This window comes from Thamnophis sirtalis, unplaced genomic scaffold (assembly GCF_051295495.1).
Source record: "Thamnophis sirtalis isolate CommonGarterSnake01/CBP01778 unplaced genomic scaffold, rThaSir2_p1.2 scaffold_3, whole genome shotgun sequence".
NCBI lineage: Eukaryota > Metazoa > Chordata > Lepidosauria > Squamata > Natricidae > Thamnophis > Thamnophis sirtalis.
In genome coordinates, this window is record NW_028261383.1 from 78,726,381 (window position 1) to 78,747,771 (window position 21,391).

General features: G+C 41.4%; 1 protein-coding gene across 1 annotated transcript in view; it reads left to right on the forward strand.

The window, feature by feature from the left end:
- Window positions 1-21,391, forward strand: part of GNAI2 (G protein subunit alpha i2) — a 115,991-nt gene that overhangs the window by 75,010 nt on the left and 19,590 nt on the right. The window contains exon 5 of the mRNA XM_087709265.1: window positions 8,085-8,213. Coding sequence (XP_087565391.1) covers window positions 8,085-8,213 — 129 coding nt within the window. The remainder of the gene's footprint in view (window positions 1-8,084; window positions 8,214-21,391) is intronic.

The following is a 21,391-nucleotide window of genomic DNA, read 5'->3' on the forward strand; positions in this document are numbered from 1 at the left end:
GGCCATGTTCGCTGCAGCGGCCGGGGGCCATGATCGCTGCAGCGGCCGGGGGCCATAGTTTCTTTCTGTATACAAATTAGGGCTAACTGGCACAAGGGGTGTTACTGGACCGCTGGTGGCACTCTGACGTCACCAGCGGCCCACCGCCCCCCTGTGTCCAGCGCCGCCCTTCTCATTCCTTTTCAGCGCTTCAGCGCTGGCCAATTCCTGAAAAAAACCTAAGAGCGCCTGCGCAGCTACGTAGGGCTAGCGTAGACAGCGCTAGTAGCGTAGCCTTGCGTAGGCGCAGTTTGTGCTACGCTATCTACGCTAGCCATACTGAACTGCGCCTGCGCAAGGCTACGCTACTAGCGCTGGTCATCGACGCGCTCAGCGGGCCACGGTAAAATTATCAAAGGCTGACTGGTCCGCGGCGATAAAAAGGTTGGGGACCACTGATCTAGTCCAACCCCTTGCTCCAGCAGGACATTGTTAAAGTGAGTTTCTGTCTTTTGACCCCCCCCATCCCAGTCACATGATTACATAGCCACACCCACCCAGTCACATAACCTCCACCAAGCTACAGAACTGGTAGGATTTTTTTTTAGATTTCACCATTGGTCTAAACAATCTTTTCCTGTTTTGTATGTTTTGAAAAAATGGCTTAATGAATATAATGGCATGGGCAGCTTTATCAGAGCACTACAAATGTTCTTAAACTTTTTCTGAAAACATTAATTAAATGACTTGAATGTTTGGATAAAGTCAGGAAGTGTTTCAGTCTTGTTGATTGTCTTTCAAGTTTATTTTCTAATTTTTGAAAAACAGTATGAAAATGCTTAAGAAAATACATCAGTTATTATTGCTGCATTCTGTTAGAGTATCACACTGTTCACCCCCATTAGGCCAAGCTAGACAAACAATATTGTGTAATTGGATCCAAGTTTTCTTAGTATGTATGGTTTGGCTTCCACATTCAGGCTGCAGCATATACGATGTGATTTAATGCCCCACTGAGATTTTTGGGTGTACATTTTCAGGGTTCTCAAATATGAAGTGGAGATATTCCCTGCACAACTTTGGTTTAAAAAATCCTATTGAAAAGGTTGATGCTATGCTGATCATTTTCGTTGTGGCTTTCCAAATCTCCCGCTTGTAAATCATTTCTGTTTGCATGACCTTTTTTTGTAATCATTAGAAAATGGCTACAATTTGCATCTCTCTATATATTGCTGCCTACATTGTGTGCTTGATTTTTTTTTTCTTTTTGCCTTCACTCAGATGATGATCAGGTGTTATCTTTTAAAACATAATCCTTAAGTATAAAACTAACTAATATTTTGGAGGTCTTGTGTGCTGAAATGAGTGTTGCAAACATTTCTGCTCTAAGAAGTTTGCAGTCTAAGTCACCACTTTGATTCTCTGTAGATGTGTTGGATTACATCTCACAAATACTTTTAATTCCACCACACTATTCCATCACACCCATCCAACACAGTTAACATTGGTGGGGAAGATGGGACTTGTAATTAAATATGCAGAACTGTGTCTATGTGTCTGTGTAAGTTTAATTATTTGTACATTTGGGCTACGCTAAGGCTGTATGCTGCAAAGATATAGCTAATAAAACCACCGAGCCCCTTTGGACTTGTTTGCTTCTAGTTTGAAGAAGCTGTTCAGAGATTACTCAGTGCCTTTTATCTTTGCCTATCATGCTGGTTTGAAACATTTTATGATTTGCAAAGTAATGCGAAGCAATATTTAATACAAGCAGTCTTGTGACTCTTAACAAATATTCAGTGTATGCTGTTAGTCATGAAGAACTAATGGAATGTAAATGTTGGAACATGTCTTCTAGTATTGTCTAGTCTTCATCTAGTCTAATCTCCTACCTTGTTCCTCATGTCTTCTGGCCCCTTATCATTTTGCTTGATGTATTCTGGATGTCTCTGGTTTGCCGATTTTCTCCTAAAATACCATGCCCAGAATCAGATGCAGTATTCTAGATGTCGGTCTGACCGATGCAAAATAAAGAAGAATAGTAATTTGATCTTAACACTATATGCTGTTGTTGCAGCTTATGAATACATTTATCATTTTTTTGCAACTGTAAGATGTTTTGTGATCCACCAAGGCATCCACTGCTGCTCCATATGATCCTTCCACAAATCCTACGTGCCCTCTTTTGTTTAGTGGCTGTATTCCATTCCAATGACAAAGTCATATAGCGAAATCAGTGGTGGGTTCCGGAGCCTCTTCCAACTGGTACGGTTGCAACAGGCCCGGCAGCCTCCACATGGAGACGTGCACACGTGCGCAGACCGCACATGCGTCTTAGCGTCTCTGCGAGCCTCCACGATGCTCCAGCTGCTATTGCTGGATTTTGCCCAGTATTACATTTTCTCAAGATCTTTCTGAACTCTTGATATTGTCTGTTAAGCTATTTGCTCTCTCTCTTATCAGTGGGTAATCTAAAAAATTTAAACTCATATTTTCTTACTGAGATTCAAGTCATAAATACTTTGTATTTGTACTTTGTACAATGTAAGATCTAGGACCGAATCTGTGGTATATTTTTTGACATTTCCCTCCATCTCATTGGGTACATAATTCAACCGGCAATGCATTTATGTAGTAGCATAGTTCAATTGACATTTTGTAAGCTTTTCTAGTAGAATCTGATGGGAGACTATCAAATGCTTTGAGCTAATAGAAGTTTCTCTCTTTTTTTTAAAACATGAACGACCATATTAATAATTTTAGTTGTAGTAGCCACCGTGATAAGAAAATGGAAATTTTCATCCATTTTCTCTTGTTCTCTCCATGTTAAATAGCAATATAAGAAAGATAGTATAGTTCTGTGATGGTGAATCTATGGCACATGTGCCACAGGTGGCACACAGAGCCATTTGTTAGGGCACACGAGGTGTTGCCCTGTCAGCTCCAGTGTACGCTGGCCAGCTGACTTTGGCATTCATTTTCAGCCGTTTTTCAGCCGTTTGGGAATGGAGTTCCAGTTTGCGTGTTGGGCCATTTTTCTCCCTCTGGAGAGTTCAGGGAAGCCTCCTGAAGACTCTGGAGGGCAAAATAAAAAGCCCTACAGGCAAACCAGAAGTGACTTCCAGTTTGCTCGAAGGGCTGTTTTTCATCATCCGGGGAACCTCTGGGGGTAGCAGGGGAGGATGTTTTTGCCCTTCCCAGGCTCCCAGAAAGCTCTGGAGCCTGGGGAGGTGAAAAATATGTCAATCACAAGGCAAAAGTGGGGGAGGGGTTGAGCACATAGAATTATAGGTGTGGCCACGCCCGTGCCCCCCGCTTTTGGCACGCGATAGGAAAAAGGTTAACCATCCCTGATATGGTTTCTTCAGGATTATAGCCACATTGTAATCTGCCTAAAATATAACTGTTAATAATATACCAATTAATGAGCCACAGCATATATTAATAGAATAATATTGACATTGTTCATGCTAAGACTTGTTGATTTCTCTTGTAAGTGATCAGTGCTGTTTTCTTTATAGAGAGTTTTGTTTTGATTGTTAAATCCATTGTTGCCTAGGCTTTCAAAATGAGGAAAAAAGCTAGAACTGAAGAGGTCTCAAAAAGAAAATAGAATGCCAACATTTAATAGAAAGTGGTTACAAGCCAAGAATGTTAGGTTTCTGTACTGCTGTGTATGCAGATGACTCGCTGCAGAGTACAACAGTGATCCTGCCAGAGAAAGCCAATTTGGACAGTGTGGTGCAGAGTGTACAAACATACAAAGCTTTTAGAGCATGCTGAGGAAAACAGAACATCTGTAATTAGAGAGGATTATTTACTATGGATGGTATAATGGTACTCAATAAATAATAGTTATGAAAGATTATAACGCTTCAAATGCCTATTACATTTAATAGATTTTTATCTATATTCCTGACCAAAAATCAAATGCATTAATAAACTGAAAACATAAAAATTATGGTTTTATGTTTTATTAAACTCTTACTTCTGCATTATACATGATAACCTTCTCCAATGTGGTATCATACAGATGTATTGCAACTTCTGGCTTTCTGCTCCCACGATTCTCAGTATTAGTATAGGAGAGACTAATGTAATAAACACATTTTATATAACTATATAAACTAGAATAACAATAACCAAAAATGTAATCGATGTCTCAAAAGTTGACCATCAATATATCTCTGCTGAAGACTGAAAATTTCTGATGGACAGTCAAGAAAGAATAATAATTACAAATGTATCATTTAAATGCATTGTTAGTAGAGGAAGAATTTGGAGCACAGACTTGGTAGAGTATTTCATTTTTCTTCTCTTGTCAATTTTTTTTCTATTGCAACTCTTCCATCTTCTTTTAATCATAAATGGCTTGGGATCACATTATCCATCATGTGAGCAGAAATCTTCTGTTATAAAATGATAATATATACTAAAATAATTTGGGCAATAATAGGAACTAGAAAGCATTAAAGTTGCTTAATTTGTGTTCAATTTTGAGGCAATGAAAATAAATTTATTGGGATAATAATATCAAAAACATCTCCATCATTGGAGAGACTGCAGTGAATCAGCTGACAAAGAAAAAAAATGCAGTTCTGGGTGCATGTATGAAACAATCCAAAGAAATACAATAAGAACACAGTTTGGATAAAGCAGGTGGATTAGGATAAAAAAGCTGAATCTAAATAATTTGTAACAACTGCAGAAATGGTGGGAAAAAGAGCAAGGAAAACCAAAACTTGGACAGCACCAGGAGAAGATGGCATGGATTTTGGTTGAAACATCTGACTGGTCTATACCCATTCCTTGCCAAGCATGTATTGCAACTACATGCTGCAAAGAGGTGAAAATTAAAATTGGTTAACATATAGCAAAACTACCTGATAATGAAAGAGCCAAGAAAAGGGGCAACTATAGGTAAATTACCTGCTTACCAATAATTTTCAAATTGCTAACTGGTAGCAAAGTAGCAATGATAGCGCATTGAAATATCTGCAAGAAATAGTATATGACTGCAAGCAAGAACTGGTGAACAAAACAGAGAAAGTAATAAAAAATGAAGAAAATGAAGACACTAAAATGCTCCATGACTTTACAATTCAAACAGACAAGCATAACAGCTCAGATTTAACAATTGTTGATAAGAAAGACAAAAAGGTTTTGATAGTAAACATTGCAGTACTGGAATGGTATTGCAAAACTGGAAAAAAAATCACAAAATACAAAGACCTGCAAATAAAAATAGAATGACTGTAGTGAAAGAAAACGAAGATAGTACCAATAGTATTAGGCACCTTCAATGCAATCCCAATCCCAAAACATCTGGAGCCTCACTTGAACACCTTTGGATTGACAAAATCACCAGCAATCAATTGCAAAAGACAGCTTAATGGATGATACCTTTAACACTATCCTAAATCCTTGGCAAGGCGGCCTTGCACTGGTAGCCAACCTGCTCTGGATTCCAGATCCTTCAGCACATGAAGCGGCATCTTTCTCCAAAACAGGTTCAATTAATTTCTCTACCTATTTCAAAAAGGTTCCCTCCAAACATAACATTCATTAATTAAAATAGATTCATCGGAGCAAAATGAAGGAGAGGTGGTGATCTAAATGCCTTTGTGTAATACTTTTTTTTTCTTTTCTTTTTCTGTCATTACAATATTAAAGAAGGAGAGGAAGGGAGAATGGGCATTTAAATTCTTACAGAATGCTGATTGTAGTTATTAGTGACTAATGAGTTTATATTATCATCTTTATGGTTGTTTGCCACATCCTGCTGTCACATAATTGTTTTTTGCCAGTTTCTGGCATTTACTTCCATTTTTTTGGTAAAAAAAATGCCAATTGGGGAAAATTGATTCCTTTAACCATGGCGTTCACTTAACAACTATGAGAAAAGTCAGTCAAATGATGCCTCAGCAACAACTTATGGTTGTAATTCCAGGATCAATCACAGTTGTAAATCAAGGACTGCTATACATAGAGAGGTGTGTGTGTGTGTGTGTGTGCGTGTGTAACTATATATTGGAAACAATGTATTTTATCTGCTTCCTATCTTAATGTATTGATGTATTTAAAAATAAACACATAAACAAGTGTAGTTTTCTAAGTCAATGTGCAGCCCACAGAGGTCCTCATGTATGGCTTAATGGTCCTATTTCCATTTGAGTGAAAGACCACTGGTTAAAGAAATCCTTTTTTCCTGTTGGACAAGGCTGCCTGATCTTATTTTCATGCTGCATTTCACATTTCATAGATGCATTGATTACAATCAATATTTCTGTGAAATATAAAAATGAAGCAGCAAAATAAAACCTTAAGGAAACAAGTATATGGATTCTGGTCTGCTGACTACCTTGTTTTTCTTCCTCCTGCTTTGCAAGTGAAACAATGGACACTGGCAAATTGGATCTCCTCCCCCCCCCTCTTTGAGAGAGGTTTCTTTCTCCCCTCCCCTCTTACTCTGCTGTTTTCTGTCTGAAACACTCCACTAACTGTCCCCTCTCTTCTCCCTAAAGACTTCCCTTTTGTTATTAGGAAGGAGAGCTGTAGTGTTTTGATTTTAAATGCACGTAGCCGTAAATTGTTTCTGCATTTGCACATTTTCCCTGGTTTGTTGCCATAGTGATGAATATTTTCCTCTTTCCAGAAAATTCTATTGAATGTATGTTATTATGCAGCCATAATTGACTTAAAATGATGGTGGTGGGTGAGTGGACTGCAGACCTGAGTATATTTCTCAAGAATATTAGGCACCTGCTAGTTCCAAGTGTTGCACAGCTCAGAAAAATGAAATATAACAATGTGCAAAAGCAGCATCTTTCGTTGTAACACTACTTCAGTTTTGCCAAAATTGAACTTCCCCTTTAATGACTTTTTCTTCCTCTACTGTTACGATAAAATTACAAAGTCTGAACTATATAACATGTGCAATGATAGTGACAAGGGTAGCCATTTTACAATTCAGAAACAACTTTTAAAATTTATCTCAACATGGAACCTGTATCAAAATGGTAGCCTGAATATCAGTTGACATTTGTCAAACTACATGTAATAGCTTTCTTGCATTAAAGTAATTACATCTCTTGTACTTGCTTTTGTCTCTTTCTAAAAATACTATCAGAGGTTACAAGTGAGAGGCGGAGAACTGATTTCTTGTGTAGGATTGAGGTAGGAACATTTTAGAAGGATTTTGGAGAGAGTGATATATCTTAGCTGGTAATTTATGATTCTATTTTCCTCTCTCTTCTTTCAATACTGATAGTCCAATCCTGGAAGATTCTAGGTAGTCTATAGCAAACTCCAAAATTAAATATAGATGACTGTTGTGATTCAGAACTGTTAGGGGCCAGAGAGCCTCTTAATTGCCTCAGCTGCCTTATAGAATATTAACAATCAACATTGGGACCATTCACACCTCTGGGCTTGAGGTGGGTGGGGGGGGGAGGAAGAGTTCCATAAACTAGAATGGGACAAAGTAAATCTCTTCCAACTTTGTGCACGTAATAATCTGCCATTACTATATACAAAATTAAACTTCCATGAGTATTTTCTAATTAAATATCCATTAGTCCCAATTTAAAAAAATCTGGTTTCTTTGTAATGGTAAGCTTTAACATTCCTTGTATCATATGTCCCTTTGTGTTTTTCATCTTTGACTCAAGGTATTTTTATACACAGTGAACAAGCTAGTCCCCATTCATATGGAAATGACAGATTAGGGAGTTAGAACTGAAGTAAAGCTTCTTGGATGAGACCTGAAATATTTTCAAAGAAAAAAAACCAAGAAAATCCAGTTGCCTTTTCGAAAAAGCACCTTTGGGACAACTGATTAGGATGAGGTACTCTGCAAATTAAGACACACAGAATAAGGATAATTATTCTGTTCTCTCTCCCCTCCCCCCTGAATATGTTTTATCTTTGTTGATCAATAGAAACGGGTTTCTGAGGTTTCATTTTTCTAAAGCTGCCTTCCTCAGGGTGTGAGATAATAGCTATGCTGGCTGCGAATGATAGCACTTACTGCTGGTATAAAATTTGGTACATCTTGGAAACTTCAGGTAAGATAGTTTGTTAACCCCCAACATTTTTTCCTGCAGCTACCTGAATGACTTGGAGAGGATAGGCAGAATGGATTATATTCCAACCCAGCAAGATGTGCTGAGAACCAGAGTGAAGACTACAGGCATTGTAGAGACTCATTTTACCTTCAAGGACTTGCATTTCAAGTAAGTTCATAAAATTGTACTTTTATTTTCTTTGACAAAAAGGAACTCATTACAGCCAAAGGATAAAGTTGGATTTTGGCTCTCTGTGCATGTAATGCAGAAGTACCATGTTATATGTATCTGTATATGTTGTATTTTACAAGACCTATATAATATTTAAATTGCTGGACATTGTTACTTAAACCTATTAGGAGGGGGCAGGCTTGTGAGAGAGGGAGTGCAAAAGAAGGAAAGATCACTTTTATGTCCCAACAATTATTCTGAAACCATTAGGTATATTTGCATGTCAATGAATGATGAATATGGAAATGTCATTCCTCCTCTGCTTTGAGCTTTAAACAGGCTGCTACGAATTGAGATATCCTTGACAATCTTAGTTGTTTAGTAATGAATGAAGACTTCTGGGAAGGATGAAAAACAAGATGGTTGTTCAGGTTTTCCCCTTTATGAATGATACTTGGTAATGAAAAGATCAGAACTCAGGCTCTTTTGATAGGGAACAGTTAGCATAGTTTGATATGCAAATGAAAGCAAAATGTGTCCCAAAGCCTGTGCAGTATTTTCCTCTGCAATAGCAGATTTTAGGCAGATCTCATCTTTGCTAGCAACAGTACATCTGGCATAATCCAGTTTGATGGTTGACAGAATTAGCTGCAGTCTATCTCCATGCAGCAAAAAGGAAGGAAAAGTAAATGACCTTTTTTTTTTAAAGTTACCAGAGCAGGCTTTAGGAAGAACTGTAAAAAGTGTGTGTGCATGTAGAAAGAACACTTGTGATAGTTCAGATGGAGATTTAGGTAGTATATATGAGTAACATCCATAGCAAAATAATTGAATTTGTGAGAATTAAAAGCTCTCTGGGGAAGACAATGTAGGGGAAAAACATTCTTCAGATAAAGATATCAAAGGAAACAATCTGTTCCAAAATTTTGCTTTACCCTTGATTAGCACTGATGATGTTGCCTAGTTTGGGTAATGAAACATCTGCAAGAAAACAACCAAGCTCAGAGAGCACCAAGACCACCCCCACCCCCACCCCGCCTCAGTTTGCTTCCTCTCTAAAGAACAGGGAAATAGAATTGTTGCTAGCATTTTAGTGCAAAACAACACAAAACCTTTAGTCAGCATATTAAACACAGAGCCCTTACTATCTAACATTGCCTTATAACTATTTTACACGAATAATTTAGAAGAGTTGAGTGTTTGCAGCATCATTTTAAATGAGTATGCTGAAGAAAAAAACAGGTAAAAGTTGCATTAGAGACTGTATAAAACCTTTATTAGGAGAAGTATTTTAAAAGTTATCCCCAAAACATATTCTTTCCCATATCTCACTAGGAAGGAAATAAATAGGTAATTTTACTGAAGAAAATTTCTTGATGTTAAGGAGATGTAAGTAAATGTCCCTTATCTTCATTTGACTAGGTACTTTGTGTGAGACAGGCCAAGAGAAGAAAATTGTTTTCAAATTATTTATTTTTTTTTCAAATTATTCTGGTCTTTTGCCCTTATGCTGAGCTACATTTAAATTTGCAATCATTGGAATATAGAAATTAAATTCTTCAATAAAAAGCAATGAATAAGGAACAGAGTGCTATGAAATATTTTCTTTTAAAAAGTAACATTTATATTTTCCACCAAGACTTGGCAGGTTTCTCTCCATTAATATTCCTTGTTTCAGGAATATTACTTATATTTCTTATTAATCCAAAAACAACTATTTTATTTTTCTCTTGTCTGTAATATCCCTTTTTTATGGAATTACTTTTGATAGATATTACCAAGCCATTAAAAACAGGCTTGTCATAGCATTTCCCTTTCTTTGCAGGATACTTATAATACCATTACAGCATTTATTAAAAGTCACATTTACTATAGTTTCACATATATATTTTCATATTATCTAAAGAAATGTACTGGTACTTGTTCTTAACTATATTACCAGCTGGCAGCAAGATGGATGGATGACTGTTTTTGAAGTTGAAAAACTAAATTTGGGATGAGCCACACATTAAATAGTGATACTTGGGTTAGATTCCCATTTTTGGAAACTGAAAAATCACATTACGGTTATGAATTATTTAAAAGATCTATGTGTGATTCATTTTATTAATGACTTTGGGTGGCTTACAAATATATAATAAAATATGTAAAAGCAACATTAAAATATGAAACCCAAACTAGCATTCAAAGTCCAACCACATAACTATTGAGGAACTTTCTAAATTGTGTAACCAGGAGTTTTCTTTCTATATCAGTGGCATGCTTCCCTAAAAGAGATCTCATCATGAAAAAAATAGAATTGGAGTCAAATGCTTCTATAGTAAGACTTATTAGATCTGAGAGTGAGAGATGGATTATATGGGAATAGGTAATTCAGAAGAAATTTTGAGCACTTTGAATTGCATTCAGATTAGACAACCAGCAATTACTGATAGTGTTTGAATATTAATATGTAATTTTTCATAGACACACCATTCACTACTTGGCCTAACTGCAGTTTCTTCAAAGGATGCCCTACAGTGCCCTCATTAAATGAAATGACATCTCTCTCCTTCAGATAGAGTTATACCTATGCTATCAGCCAAAGTGGATAAACAGCTTCCCTTCAACATTAAAATCATTTTGCCAGCATCATTGCTAAATCCAGAAGGATCCCAGGCTGCAAATGCATGTTTGTTTCTTAATGAAGATGACAGCACAGAATATAGGAAAGCATGGAGGAAAGCATGGAGGAAATGGCGGCGCCAATCAGCTGACTCACAGTATTACATTTTACATCCTCTTCTCCGGCCAGCTTGCTGACTATGCTGGAGCTGAGTAGTCGTGACTGAGATTGTGAGTCTTGGTGACTAGTGAACTGAGAGGGGTGAATTTTTAATTTATTTTACTTTAAAGAAGGGGGCTGTCGGAAGTTGTTGGAGGCTGCACTGAATTTACAGATTGAATGGACGTGCTTGTTATCGCCCTAGACGCCCCCCCCCCCTCGGATCTATCTCTGCTCACTGTACTATCTGTCGCCATTTTATTATTTATGATTTATCATCTGCTGCTTTGCTGTCTATCGTCGTTGTAGCCCCCTCCGGACTTTGCTCCCTGCTCATTAAACTAGTAGGAGGAGTAGGACTGTGGCCAACTGGCGGGGAGAAATAGAGGATGGCGACTACAGGGATAAGGACTGAGCCCCGAGAATACCAGCATTTCTCCTTCCATCTCCAAGAGCGGTGCAAGTTAGCCTCGAACTCTGGTCCCCTACATTGGGGCCCTTATATATCCTTGGGAAAGAGACTCTCGAATATACAGCCCGCTAACTTCCACCAGTGGGACAAGACTATACGGATGTCGTTTATGAACTTTGGAGTCTTATATTTAATCTCGCTTGCCTACAGCCACCTGATATACTACGTACTTTTGATTTGGTGGCTTAGGACATTTCCTCAGGTCATAAGAAGGGAGAGGAGCAAACCATCGCTTCCTCCATTGTTCCCATATTATTATTATTATTATTATTATTATTATTACATACTATAACTGCGCAATTTTAAATAGAATGCTGAGTGTATGGGAGCTGGCTGGAATTGAATGAATGGCCCACTTTTAGTAATTGTTACCCTTGTATTTTATATGTTTTAAATTTTTACGTGGGAATTGTTAGAGTGGATAAATGAGTATGTTTGACTCGGAGGACCTGCTGGGGAAGGCGGGAGGAACCGGGGTGGTTGGGGGGACCATGGACATGGGAGTGGGTCGGAGCATAGCGGTCGTGACAGGGAGAGGCAGATACGGCGGGGACCTTAGGGCTGGCCATTACCGGGGAAGGAGGGTTCGCTACATTGCAGAGATCCCTCCTTCCGGCCCTAGGAGTCCCACTCCAAGACCAGATGGCGCGAGTAGTCAGGACCCTGGTCTCAGGCTGTTGTCGCTAAATGCCAGGTCTGTTGTTCACAAAGCTCCCCTCGTCCGGGACTTAATTGTTGACGAGAGGGCAGACCTGGCATGTATTACTGAAACCTGGCTGGGCACAGAAGGAGGAGTCCCCCTTGTAGAGATGTGCCCAGAGGGATTTCAGGTGCTTCATCAGCCGAGAGCCCAGGGAAGGGGTGGCGGTGTGGCTATTGTAATCCGGGAGTCTCTGTTACCTCGTAGGGTCCCTGCTCCGGAGCTTGTCGGGTGTGAGTCTCTGCTGATAAAGTTGGACCTCAAGGGTCAAGTGGGTTTGCTGCTAACGTACCTGCCTCCCAACTGCGTTGCAGCATCCCTCCCCTCGCTCCTCGAGTCAGTAGCCGAGCTGGCAGTTGAGTTCCCCAGGCTTATAGTTCTGGGGGATTTCAACTTGCCATCGCTCGGTGAACGCTCTGATGGGGCGCAGGAGTTCATGGCCTCCATGACGGCCATGGGCTTGACCCAAGTAATTCGGGGCCCAACCCATGCAGCGGGTCACATGCTCGACCTCGTATTCCTCTCGGAGCAGTGGATGTGTGATCTTGGTCTGAGGGGTAATGAGATCATACCCCTGTCGTGGTCAGACCATTGCCTACTGAGGCTTGACTTCCGGAGGCCAAACCCCCACCGTAGGGAGGAGGAACCGACCAGGTGGTTCCGCCCCAGGCGACTTATGGACCCTTTGAGGTTCCAGACGGAGCTTGGGGTTATTCCTGATACCCTCGCCCACAGTTCGGCGGAGACTCTGGCTGCCGCCTGGTACTCGGCGGCGTCGGAGTCTCTCGACCGGATTGCGCCACTACGGCCCCTCCGGGTCAGTGGATCCCGGAGAGCTCCCTGGTTTACCGAGGAACTCCGGGAGAAGAAACGCCGGAGGAGATGCCTAGAGCACCAGTGGAGGTCCGATAGGTCCGAGGTAAACCGAGCACTCTTAACTACCTGCACCAAGGACTATGTCCGAGCATTAAGAACTGCAAAAAGATCATATATTTCTTCCTTGGTTGCGTCCGCCGAGTCACGCCCAGCCGCCCTGTTCAGGATAACCCGCTCCCTCCTTAATAGGAGGGATGCGGGAGACCCCTTGCAGGGTAGGGCTGAGGATTATGCTCAATTCTTGGCGGACAAAGTAGCTCGGTTGCGATCGGACTTGGACTCCACCGCAGTAGATCCAGCTGAGACACAGGAGGATCATTTGCCACATCAGTTCTGGGTTGAGTTCCAGGAAGTTGCCTCTGGGGATGTGGACAAGGCCATCCGAGCTGTAAGTGCCTCCACTTGTATTCTGGACCCGTGTCCCTCCTGGCTGGTGGCTAACAGCAGGGAGGTGACACATGGCTGGATCCAGGCGGTTGTCACCGCCTCTCTTCGGGAGGGGCACTTCCCCGCCGTACTCAAAACGGCGGTGGTGAGACCCCTCCTAAAGAAACCATCGTTAGATCCAGCCATCTTAAACAACTTTCGTCCTGTCTCCAACCTTCCCTTTATCGGGAAGGTTGTTGAGAAAGTGGTGGCCTTTCAGCTTCGACGGGCCTTGGAGGAAGCTAGCTATCTTGACCCCTTCCAGTCCGGCTTCAGACCTGGTTACAGCACAGAAACCGCTTTGGTCGCATTGACCGATGATCTCTGGAGGGCCAGAGATGGAGGCTATGCGTCCATCCTGGTTCTCCTTGACCTCTCAGCGGCTTTCGATACCATCGACCATGGTATCCTTCTGCGACGACTGCGGGAGGTGGGAGTGGGAGGCACTGTTTTGCGGTGGTTCTCCTCTTACCTCTCGGACAGGTCGCAGTCGGTGTTAGTGGGGGGGCAGAGATCGTCCCTGAGGCCCCTAACATGTGGAGTACCTCAGGGTTCGGTCCTATCCCCCCTACTATTTAACATATACATGAAACCGCTGGGCGAGATCATTCGGAGGCACGGGATAAAATACCATCAATATGCGGACGATACACAATTGTATCTGTCCGCCCCGTGCCAACTCAATGAAGCGGTGGACGTGATGAACCGGGGTCTGGAGGCCGTTAAGGACTGGATGAGTGCTAACAAACTGGTGCTCAACCCGGATAAGACCGAGTGGCTGTTGTGTTTCCCCCCCAATAATTTGGCTAATACACCAACGCTTAGGCTGGGGGGTCAAATTTTATACCCCTCAGATAGGGTCCGCAACTTAGGAGTCCTCCTGGATCCACAGCTGACTTTTGACCACCAGCTGTCAGCTGTGACCAGGGGGGCATTTGCCCAGGTTCGCCTGGTCCGCCAGTTGCGGCCCTACCTAGATCGGGGGGCCCTCACAACAGTCACTCGAGCCCTTGTGATCTCTAGACTGGAATACTGCAATGGGCTCTACATGGGGTTGCCCCTGAAGTGCATCCGGCGACTACAGCTAGTCCAAAATGCAGCCGCGCGAGTGATAGTGGGCGCACCTCGGTTCGCCCACGTTACACCTGTCCTCCGCGAGCTGCACTGGCTGCCTGTTGGTCTCCGGGTGCGCTTCAGGATAATGATGACCATCTTTAAAGCACTCCATGGTAGTGGATCTAGGTACTTGAGAGACCGCCTTCTGCCGATTACCTCCCTAAATCGACCAATCAGATCGCACAGACTGGGCCTCCTCCGAATTCCATCTGCCAGTCAATGTCGACTGGCGACCACACGGAGGAGAGCCTTTTCTGTTGCTGCCCCGACCCTATGGAACGAGCTCCCCATGGAGATCCGCACCCTCACCACGACCCAGACCTTCCGCGCAGCCCTCAAGATCTGGCTCTCCCAGCAGGCCTGGGGATAGGCTTCCAATTACCCGCCCGAGTGTTTGATTGCTGAATGAAAGCTGTGTTTTATTATTTTTCTTTTGTTCACAAAGTGTTTGTTTTGACCTTGCACTTCCCCTCCCCTGTGGTTGTAAGCCGCCCTGAGTCCCCTCAGGGAAAAGGGCGGCATATAAATCCCAATAAACCTAAACCTAAACCTAAACCTAAACCTATATTTGTCACCCAAATCATGAAATCCAACTGCTGAAATCAGTAAATCCATTTGTTTAGGTTTAATTTATTCTCCCACATAGTCATCACATCTTGGAATTACATCTCACATAAGCAAAGTCATTAGAGAAGCTGGCAGGGAAGATTGCTAGTTGCTCCATTAAGTCACTCATACCTCTACCTGGTAGCCTGTCCAGCAGTGTTCATACTGTGCCTCATGGGGCACTCACATATCTTGCCCAACTCACAGCAGCCACCCCCGGCCTCACCACCCTTGCCTTGCCCACAACTTACTTGCTGTTGGTTTGATGGCACCTGCCTGGGACTTACTTAATGACCTATGGACCTTGTATAATGATGGCAACAAGGAATGCTGGGATTGCCATCACTAAGTGATGCAGTCACATGATGTTGCAGTTTATGACCACGTCACTTACCAAATCGAAATCTTGATTCAAATTACTGTACCATTATTAACTAAGGATTACCTATATCTGCTACAGGAGATGTTTTTAGCCAGTATACTTTCTGTTATGAGTTCTTTTCATGGCACTGGTTGATGCATGCTGTCAGCTATTGTAAAGTCAATGAACCCAGAATGATTTCTTTCCACACCAAATGCATTCCTCAGATTGCTGATACATACAAATATTTGGTCACAGAATCCTCTTCTAGACCGGAAGCCAAACTATTTTTCTAAGGCAATTTCTTTTCTGAAGCTTTTGTTGTATAACTTTCTTAAATGGCTCATTTGTAATTAATACCAGGGTAACCTCATGGTAATTGTTGCACCTTTGATTGTCTTCTTTATTGAAAATGTGAATTTGTATTGCCTTTATTTTCTCAGTATGTCAGTTCATTTGGAGGAATAAATGGACAATTTAGTGTATCACCACCAATCTTTAGTGATTCTATAGTGATTTCATCTGCTCCAACAGTTTTCCAACTTTTTAAATTAATAGGTAACAGCTTTTATTTCAGAAATCCTGAGCTCATATTCTTAAGTGATTCCATCTGGACAGTTAAGAAGTGGTGGTGGTTTCTTCCAGAACAGGGAGTATTCATGCCAGTGACTCAATCAATTCAAATCTATAAAAGTGTCATTTGTGTTTTGGATGTTGTCATGCATGCCTTGAAATTTATCTGTGGGGGTTAATATAGTCTAAACCAGAGGTGTCAAACTTGCATTTCTTTGAGGGCTGGATCAGATTGTAGTTCTCGTCTCGTCCAGGGCCAGCAGGGTGGGGAAACAGGACAGATGATTCCTGTAGCATCCTGCAGGGCAAAAGCGAGCCGTGCGGAGGCCCTGTGAGGCCCCCATGTGGCTCATTTTTGGCCTCCCTGGCCTCCAGCAGCAGTCTGCTGGCCAAAAACGGCCCACAAAGAGACCTCTGCAGAGTGCTGCAGGAGACTGGCGAGGCTGAAAACAGGCTGCCCCCCACGGCCCATTTTGGGCACCAGAGGCATCGCAGGCCAGTCCTTTGATATTTCCAGGCTGGTCCCATGGGCCGGATTTAAGCACTCCTTGGACCAGTTCCGGCCTGCGGGCCTTGAGTTTGACACCCCTGGTCTAAACAGTGCAATATTTATGGAAACATGTAGTTCCTTGAAATTCTTTTGCAATGCTATCCCAGTAGGTAGACCATACTGCTTTCAGGAAGGTGTAGATTTCCTTATTAAGCTGTCAATGTTATATCATGTCTTTGGATTTACATTGTTTTATTTGTCTACCATGTTAGGTATTCATCTGACATCCATGTTCATATTCACTGTTATGATATAGAAACATTTCTTTGGTGCTTTTGCTAATTATTTTTGAGAACTGTAGCATTCAATTGCTTACATCTTCCAGACATTCAGGGATGCAAATTGGTTGGTGAGCATTATTTGGAACGATTGTTTGGAAATAAGATCTTGTAGTTTCTCTTGTTCCTAGAGTTTGGGAGTGGCTGCATTAGGAGCAGTTCATTTCAGTTGTAGTACTGTACATAAAAGATTATAGTTAGACCTACAATCAATGCCTCTCATTGATTAGACTTCCATGAACGATGTTCAAAACCAGCAGTTGCTAAGAAGACAGTCAAGGTCTGATGTATCTTTTCCACTGACTGACCTCTATCTTAATTGATATTTCAGTGGGTTCTGAAATAAGTTGTTTCCAATTATTAGTCCATTCGCTGCTGGAAATGATAAGCAGAATAGGCCAGTAATTTTGCTCAGTAATTCTCAGCCTTTTTGATTGCTGCCAGTGTGAGCATTCCAGTCACCGGCAATAAGATTAATTTATTTCAAGTAATGAATTCAGGATAATTTGTAACTATCCATAGAATTGTTCTTATGTCTTATCTCTGCTTATTCCTCTAGAAGCCTAAGTTGCAGTTGTATATGATTTTATTGTTCCTGAAAGGGACAACACTGGCAGTCAACTCGAGGCTGTTTAGAGCAGCAATGGCGAACCTTTTTTGGCTCGCATGCCATAAGTGGAGGGAGCGCAGGGGGGGGGGGTCGTGTGCGGGCGTTCCGTACCCATAATGCAATGTGCAACCCCCCAGTGCACATGTGCGCAATACAGGCTCGACCCCCATTTTTATCATGCTTTTTTCGCCCTTCCCAGGTTCCAGAGGCTTTATAGGAGCCTGGAGAGGGTGAAAACAGCCTCCCCCGCCCTCCGGAAGCCCTCCAGAGGCTTCAGGAAAGCCTCCTGAAGGTCCCTGAAGCCTCTGGAAGGCTTCCGGGACCTTCAGGAGGCTTTCCTGAAGCCTCCAGAGCAGAGAAAACGACCCTCCGAGCAAAGCGGAAGTCACTTCCGGTTTGCTCGGAGGGTCGTTATGAGTGCTCCGAAGGCTTCAGGAACCTTCAGGAGGCTTCCCTGAAGCCCCTTGATCAGTCAAAACGACCCTCTGAGCAAACCGGAAGTCCGTTCCCAAACTTTTGGCTTGCCCATAGGGCCGTTTTTTTGCGCTCCGGAAGCTTCAGGTAAGCTCATGAAGTCTCCGGAGAGCCTATAGGGGGGGCTCTTTTCACCCTCCACAAGATCCTATAAAGCCTCTCGAGCCTGGGGAGGGCGAAAAATGGCTTTAAAAAAGGGTGAACTCAGCTGGCCAGTGCGCGCATTCACGCTGGCCAGCTGACAGGGCAGCGCCTCGTGTGCCCTGACAAATGGCTCCGCGTGCCACCTGTGGCACGCGTGCCAAAGGTTCACCCTCACTGGTTTAGAGGCTCACAATATTTTTGAAAACTACAGTTTATAAACGAAGCCAACACTCTGCGTTATCCTAGCCTGCAGAGTAGCACACGATCATGTGGAAATTTCCAGATCCAGGAAGTCACAGTTCTGATAATGACACAATTTAAATTTTATACCAAATGGTTCATAAACTATTATTATCTGGAGGCAAGTTCAGACATTTCTGGTAGCAAATTTAAGATATTTTCTTGCCTTCATAGTTTTGCATTGGATGTTTTTGGATGTTTTTCCCAAGCACCCTGACTTCAGTCATCTAACCATGCTGATACATCTGCTAAAGGTCTGAATGTGTTAGCGTTATTTTCAGTCTGTCATTTTTTCCCCATTCTCAGAGGTTTATGCCTGTTTTTATGGTCCCTCTTCCTTTATCTAGACTTGGGAACAGATACAGTTCCCTGCGGGTGGATTTAAATTTGTCATAGATGGGAAATATTAGGGGTTTAAGTCTATGGTGAAATGCAAAATGATACAATTTAAAATTGTGCTACAACTAATCTATGATATTACATTTGAAAATCATTTAAAATTGATGAAGAGCAAAAATCTCACCTGAAAATCCTTCATCTGGAATAAGGCTTCAGAAATTTCATTTATAGTAATCACATAAATTAGATTTCTGCCACCTTCCCAAGTATACTTAACTAGCTAATTTCTCTTTAGGTTTTGAAATTGCATAGGTACCAGTATATTTTGCATTAGGAGAAGCATACTAACCTTACTATTAGTTTGCAAGTAATTGATAAAAGAAGCACACACAGAAGTTTTATTGTAGTTACTAAATTACATAATATATTAACAGAATCTTACAATTTTGAATGAACATCTTTTCCTCACTTTTACAATGCAAGAAACTAGGAATGAATCCTTCTGAGACATTCACCATGCGTCTTAACCTGATTGTTGTTTAATTTATGATTCTTCCTCCCCCCCCATACTGTCACACTTACTCACTGTTCATATATTCAGTTTTCAAACACATGTAAATGAGTTATGCAGCCATTCCATAAGTAAACTTCATTTGTATTTAAAGACTTCTTGAACTATGTCATCTATAACAGCAGCTTTATCATTTTTAAATATTTCACAACATTCATGATCTCCTTTAATTATGTTTTCTTCTTGGACATTACTATTTATAACATTGTTTTAATTCTATTTTTCTGGCATCACTGTACTCTACAGGTCTCCAATGTTTCCTTACTATAGCTTCATTCCCATTATTATTATTATTATTTTTAATTCTGTTGATTTGCTGCAGAGTTGTTTAATTCTCCTCACCTATTTCTAAAGCCACTTTTCTTCCTTATAAAAATCATTCTACCTTTCTTTTTATCTTAATTGTTACCTGCTTTCTTTGACAAAATTATTTGCAATTGTCTTTTTTTATTCCTATATATCAGCAGTGGCGAACCTTTTTTGATGTGCCGCACTCATAATGCAATGCACAACCCCTCCCCCCCCAGTGTGCATGCACACATGACAGGCGCTCCCCCCCATATTTGCATGCTTTTTTTGCCCTCCCCAGGCTCCAGAGGCTTTATAGGAGGCTGGGGAGTCCCCCATCCCCCGGAGGCCCTCTGAAGGCTTCAGGGAGGGCAAAAAACAACCCTACGAGCAAACAGGAAGTTACTTCTGGTTTGCTTGTAGGGTAGTTTTTAGTCCTCCGGAGCCTTCAGGGAAGCCTGAAGGTCCCTGAAGCCTCCAGAGGGCGTACACCGACCCTACTAGCAATCCAGAAATCTGTTCCTGAACTTCCGGTTTGCCCATAAGGCCATTTTTTTGTGCTCCTGAAGCCTCTGAAGGGCCTCTGGGGGCGGGGATGCTGTTTTCACCCTCCCCAGGCTCCTATAAAGCTTCTGGAGTCTGGGGAGGGCAAAAAATGGCTTTTAAAAAGACTGATATCAGCTGGCCAGCGCACATGCACTCTGGCCACCTGACAGAGCAACGCCACACGCTCCCTGACAAATGGATTCTCATGCCACCTGTGGCACGCATGTCATAGGTTCGCCATCCCGGCTATATATATATATTATCAAAATATCTCTTCCTTTTTTAAGGTTTCTGTGATACATTTTCTATTCTCATTCATGCCTATTTCCCTTCATTATTCCATTCAACGACATTTAGTATGCTCCGATAACTATAGCACTTCAGTGTCATTCTGCAGTGCAATTCTATTTTCATTCTGTTCCAAATTTCCATATCCTTTTTCTTTATGTTGAGTTTTTATTATTTTTGTTGGGTCTTTTAAAGATTTCTCATACAGGATTCATACTTTCTATTCTTGCTGTCACTGTATTTTCACAGTGATTTCTTTCATGCCCATTTCTTTTTTCCAAATTGTACTCTGACTCCAATTAAAAAAAAGTAGGCTATATTCATATTCAGAACCTCTTCTATCCTTATATCCTTCATAAATGTTTAAAATATTATAAATCAATAATGCCTTTAGATGTGTATTCATTTTTTCCCTGTGGGTATGTATGAAAAAAACTTCTGCTTCAGGCATTGTTGAAATACACACCTTTTTTTTAAAGCAGATGTTCATTATTCATTCTTGAGTCTCTTAGTGGCCCAGTTTCTTTTTGTGTACTCTTGTTAACTTGTTCCAGGCTATCTATTCATGTCAGCTAGCAGAATAGTTTCCCCCCCAAGTTGTATCCCAAATTGGTGCAAAGAGAAAGTAAAGCAATTTACAAGTCTGGGAGCTTTGATTAGCATGTTGTAAATCTTTCCCCAGTAGCTGAGGCAGAGCTAAGGGCTGGTAATTTAAAGAGAGAGTAACAAAGACTTGGAGAGTTCAAAGAAAGGTTGCGTGCTTCATAAATTATGCTAATGTCTCAAGCTGTTAGCCTGAAGATTTTGAATTCAGAAACCCCAGGAGAAATTCAAGACAGTTTGTAGATGGAAGAAAAACAGGACATCATGTGAATGCAGGTCAGGAAACAGAAGAGTTGTTCCCAACAAGTATTTGGGGGTATGAAATAATATAATTAAATTATGACTAAGTG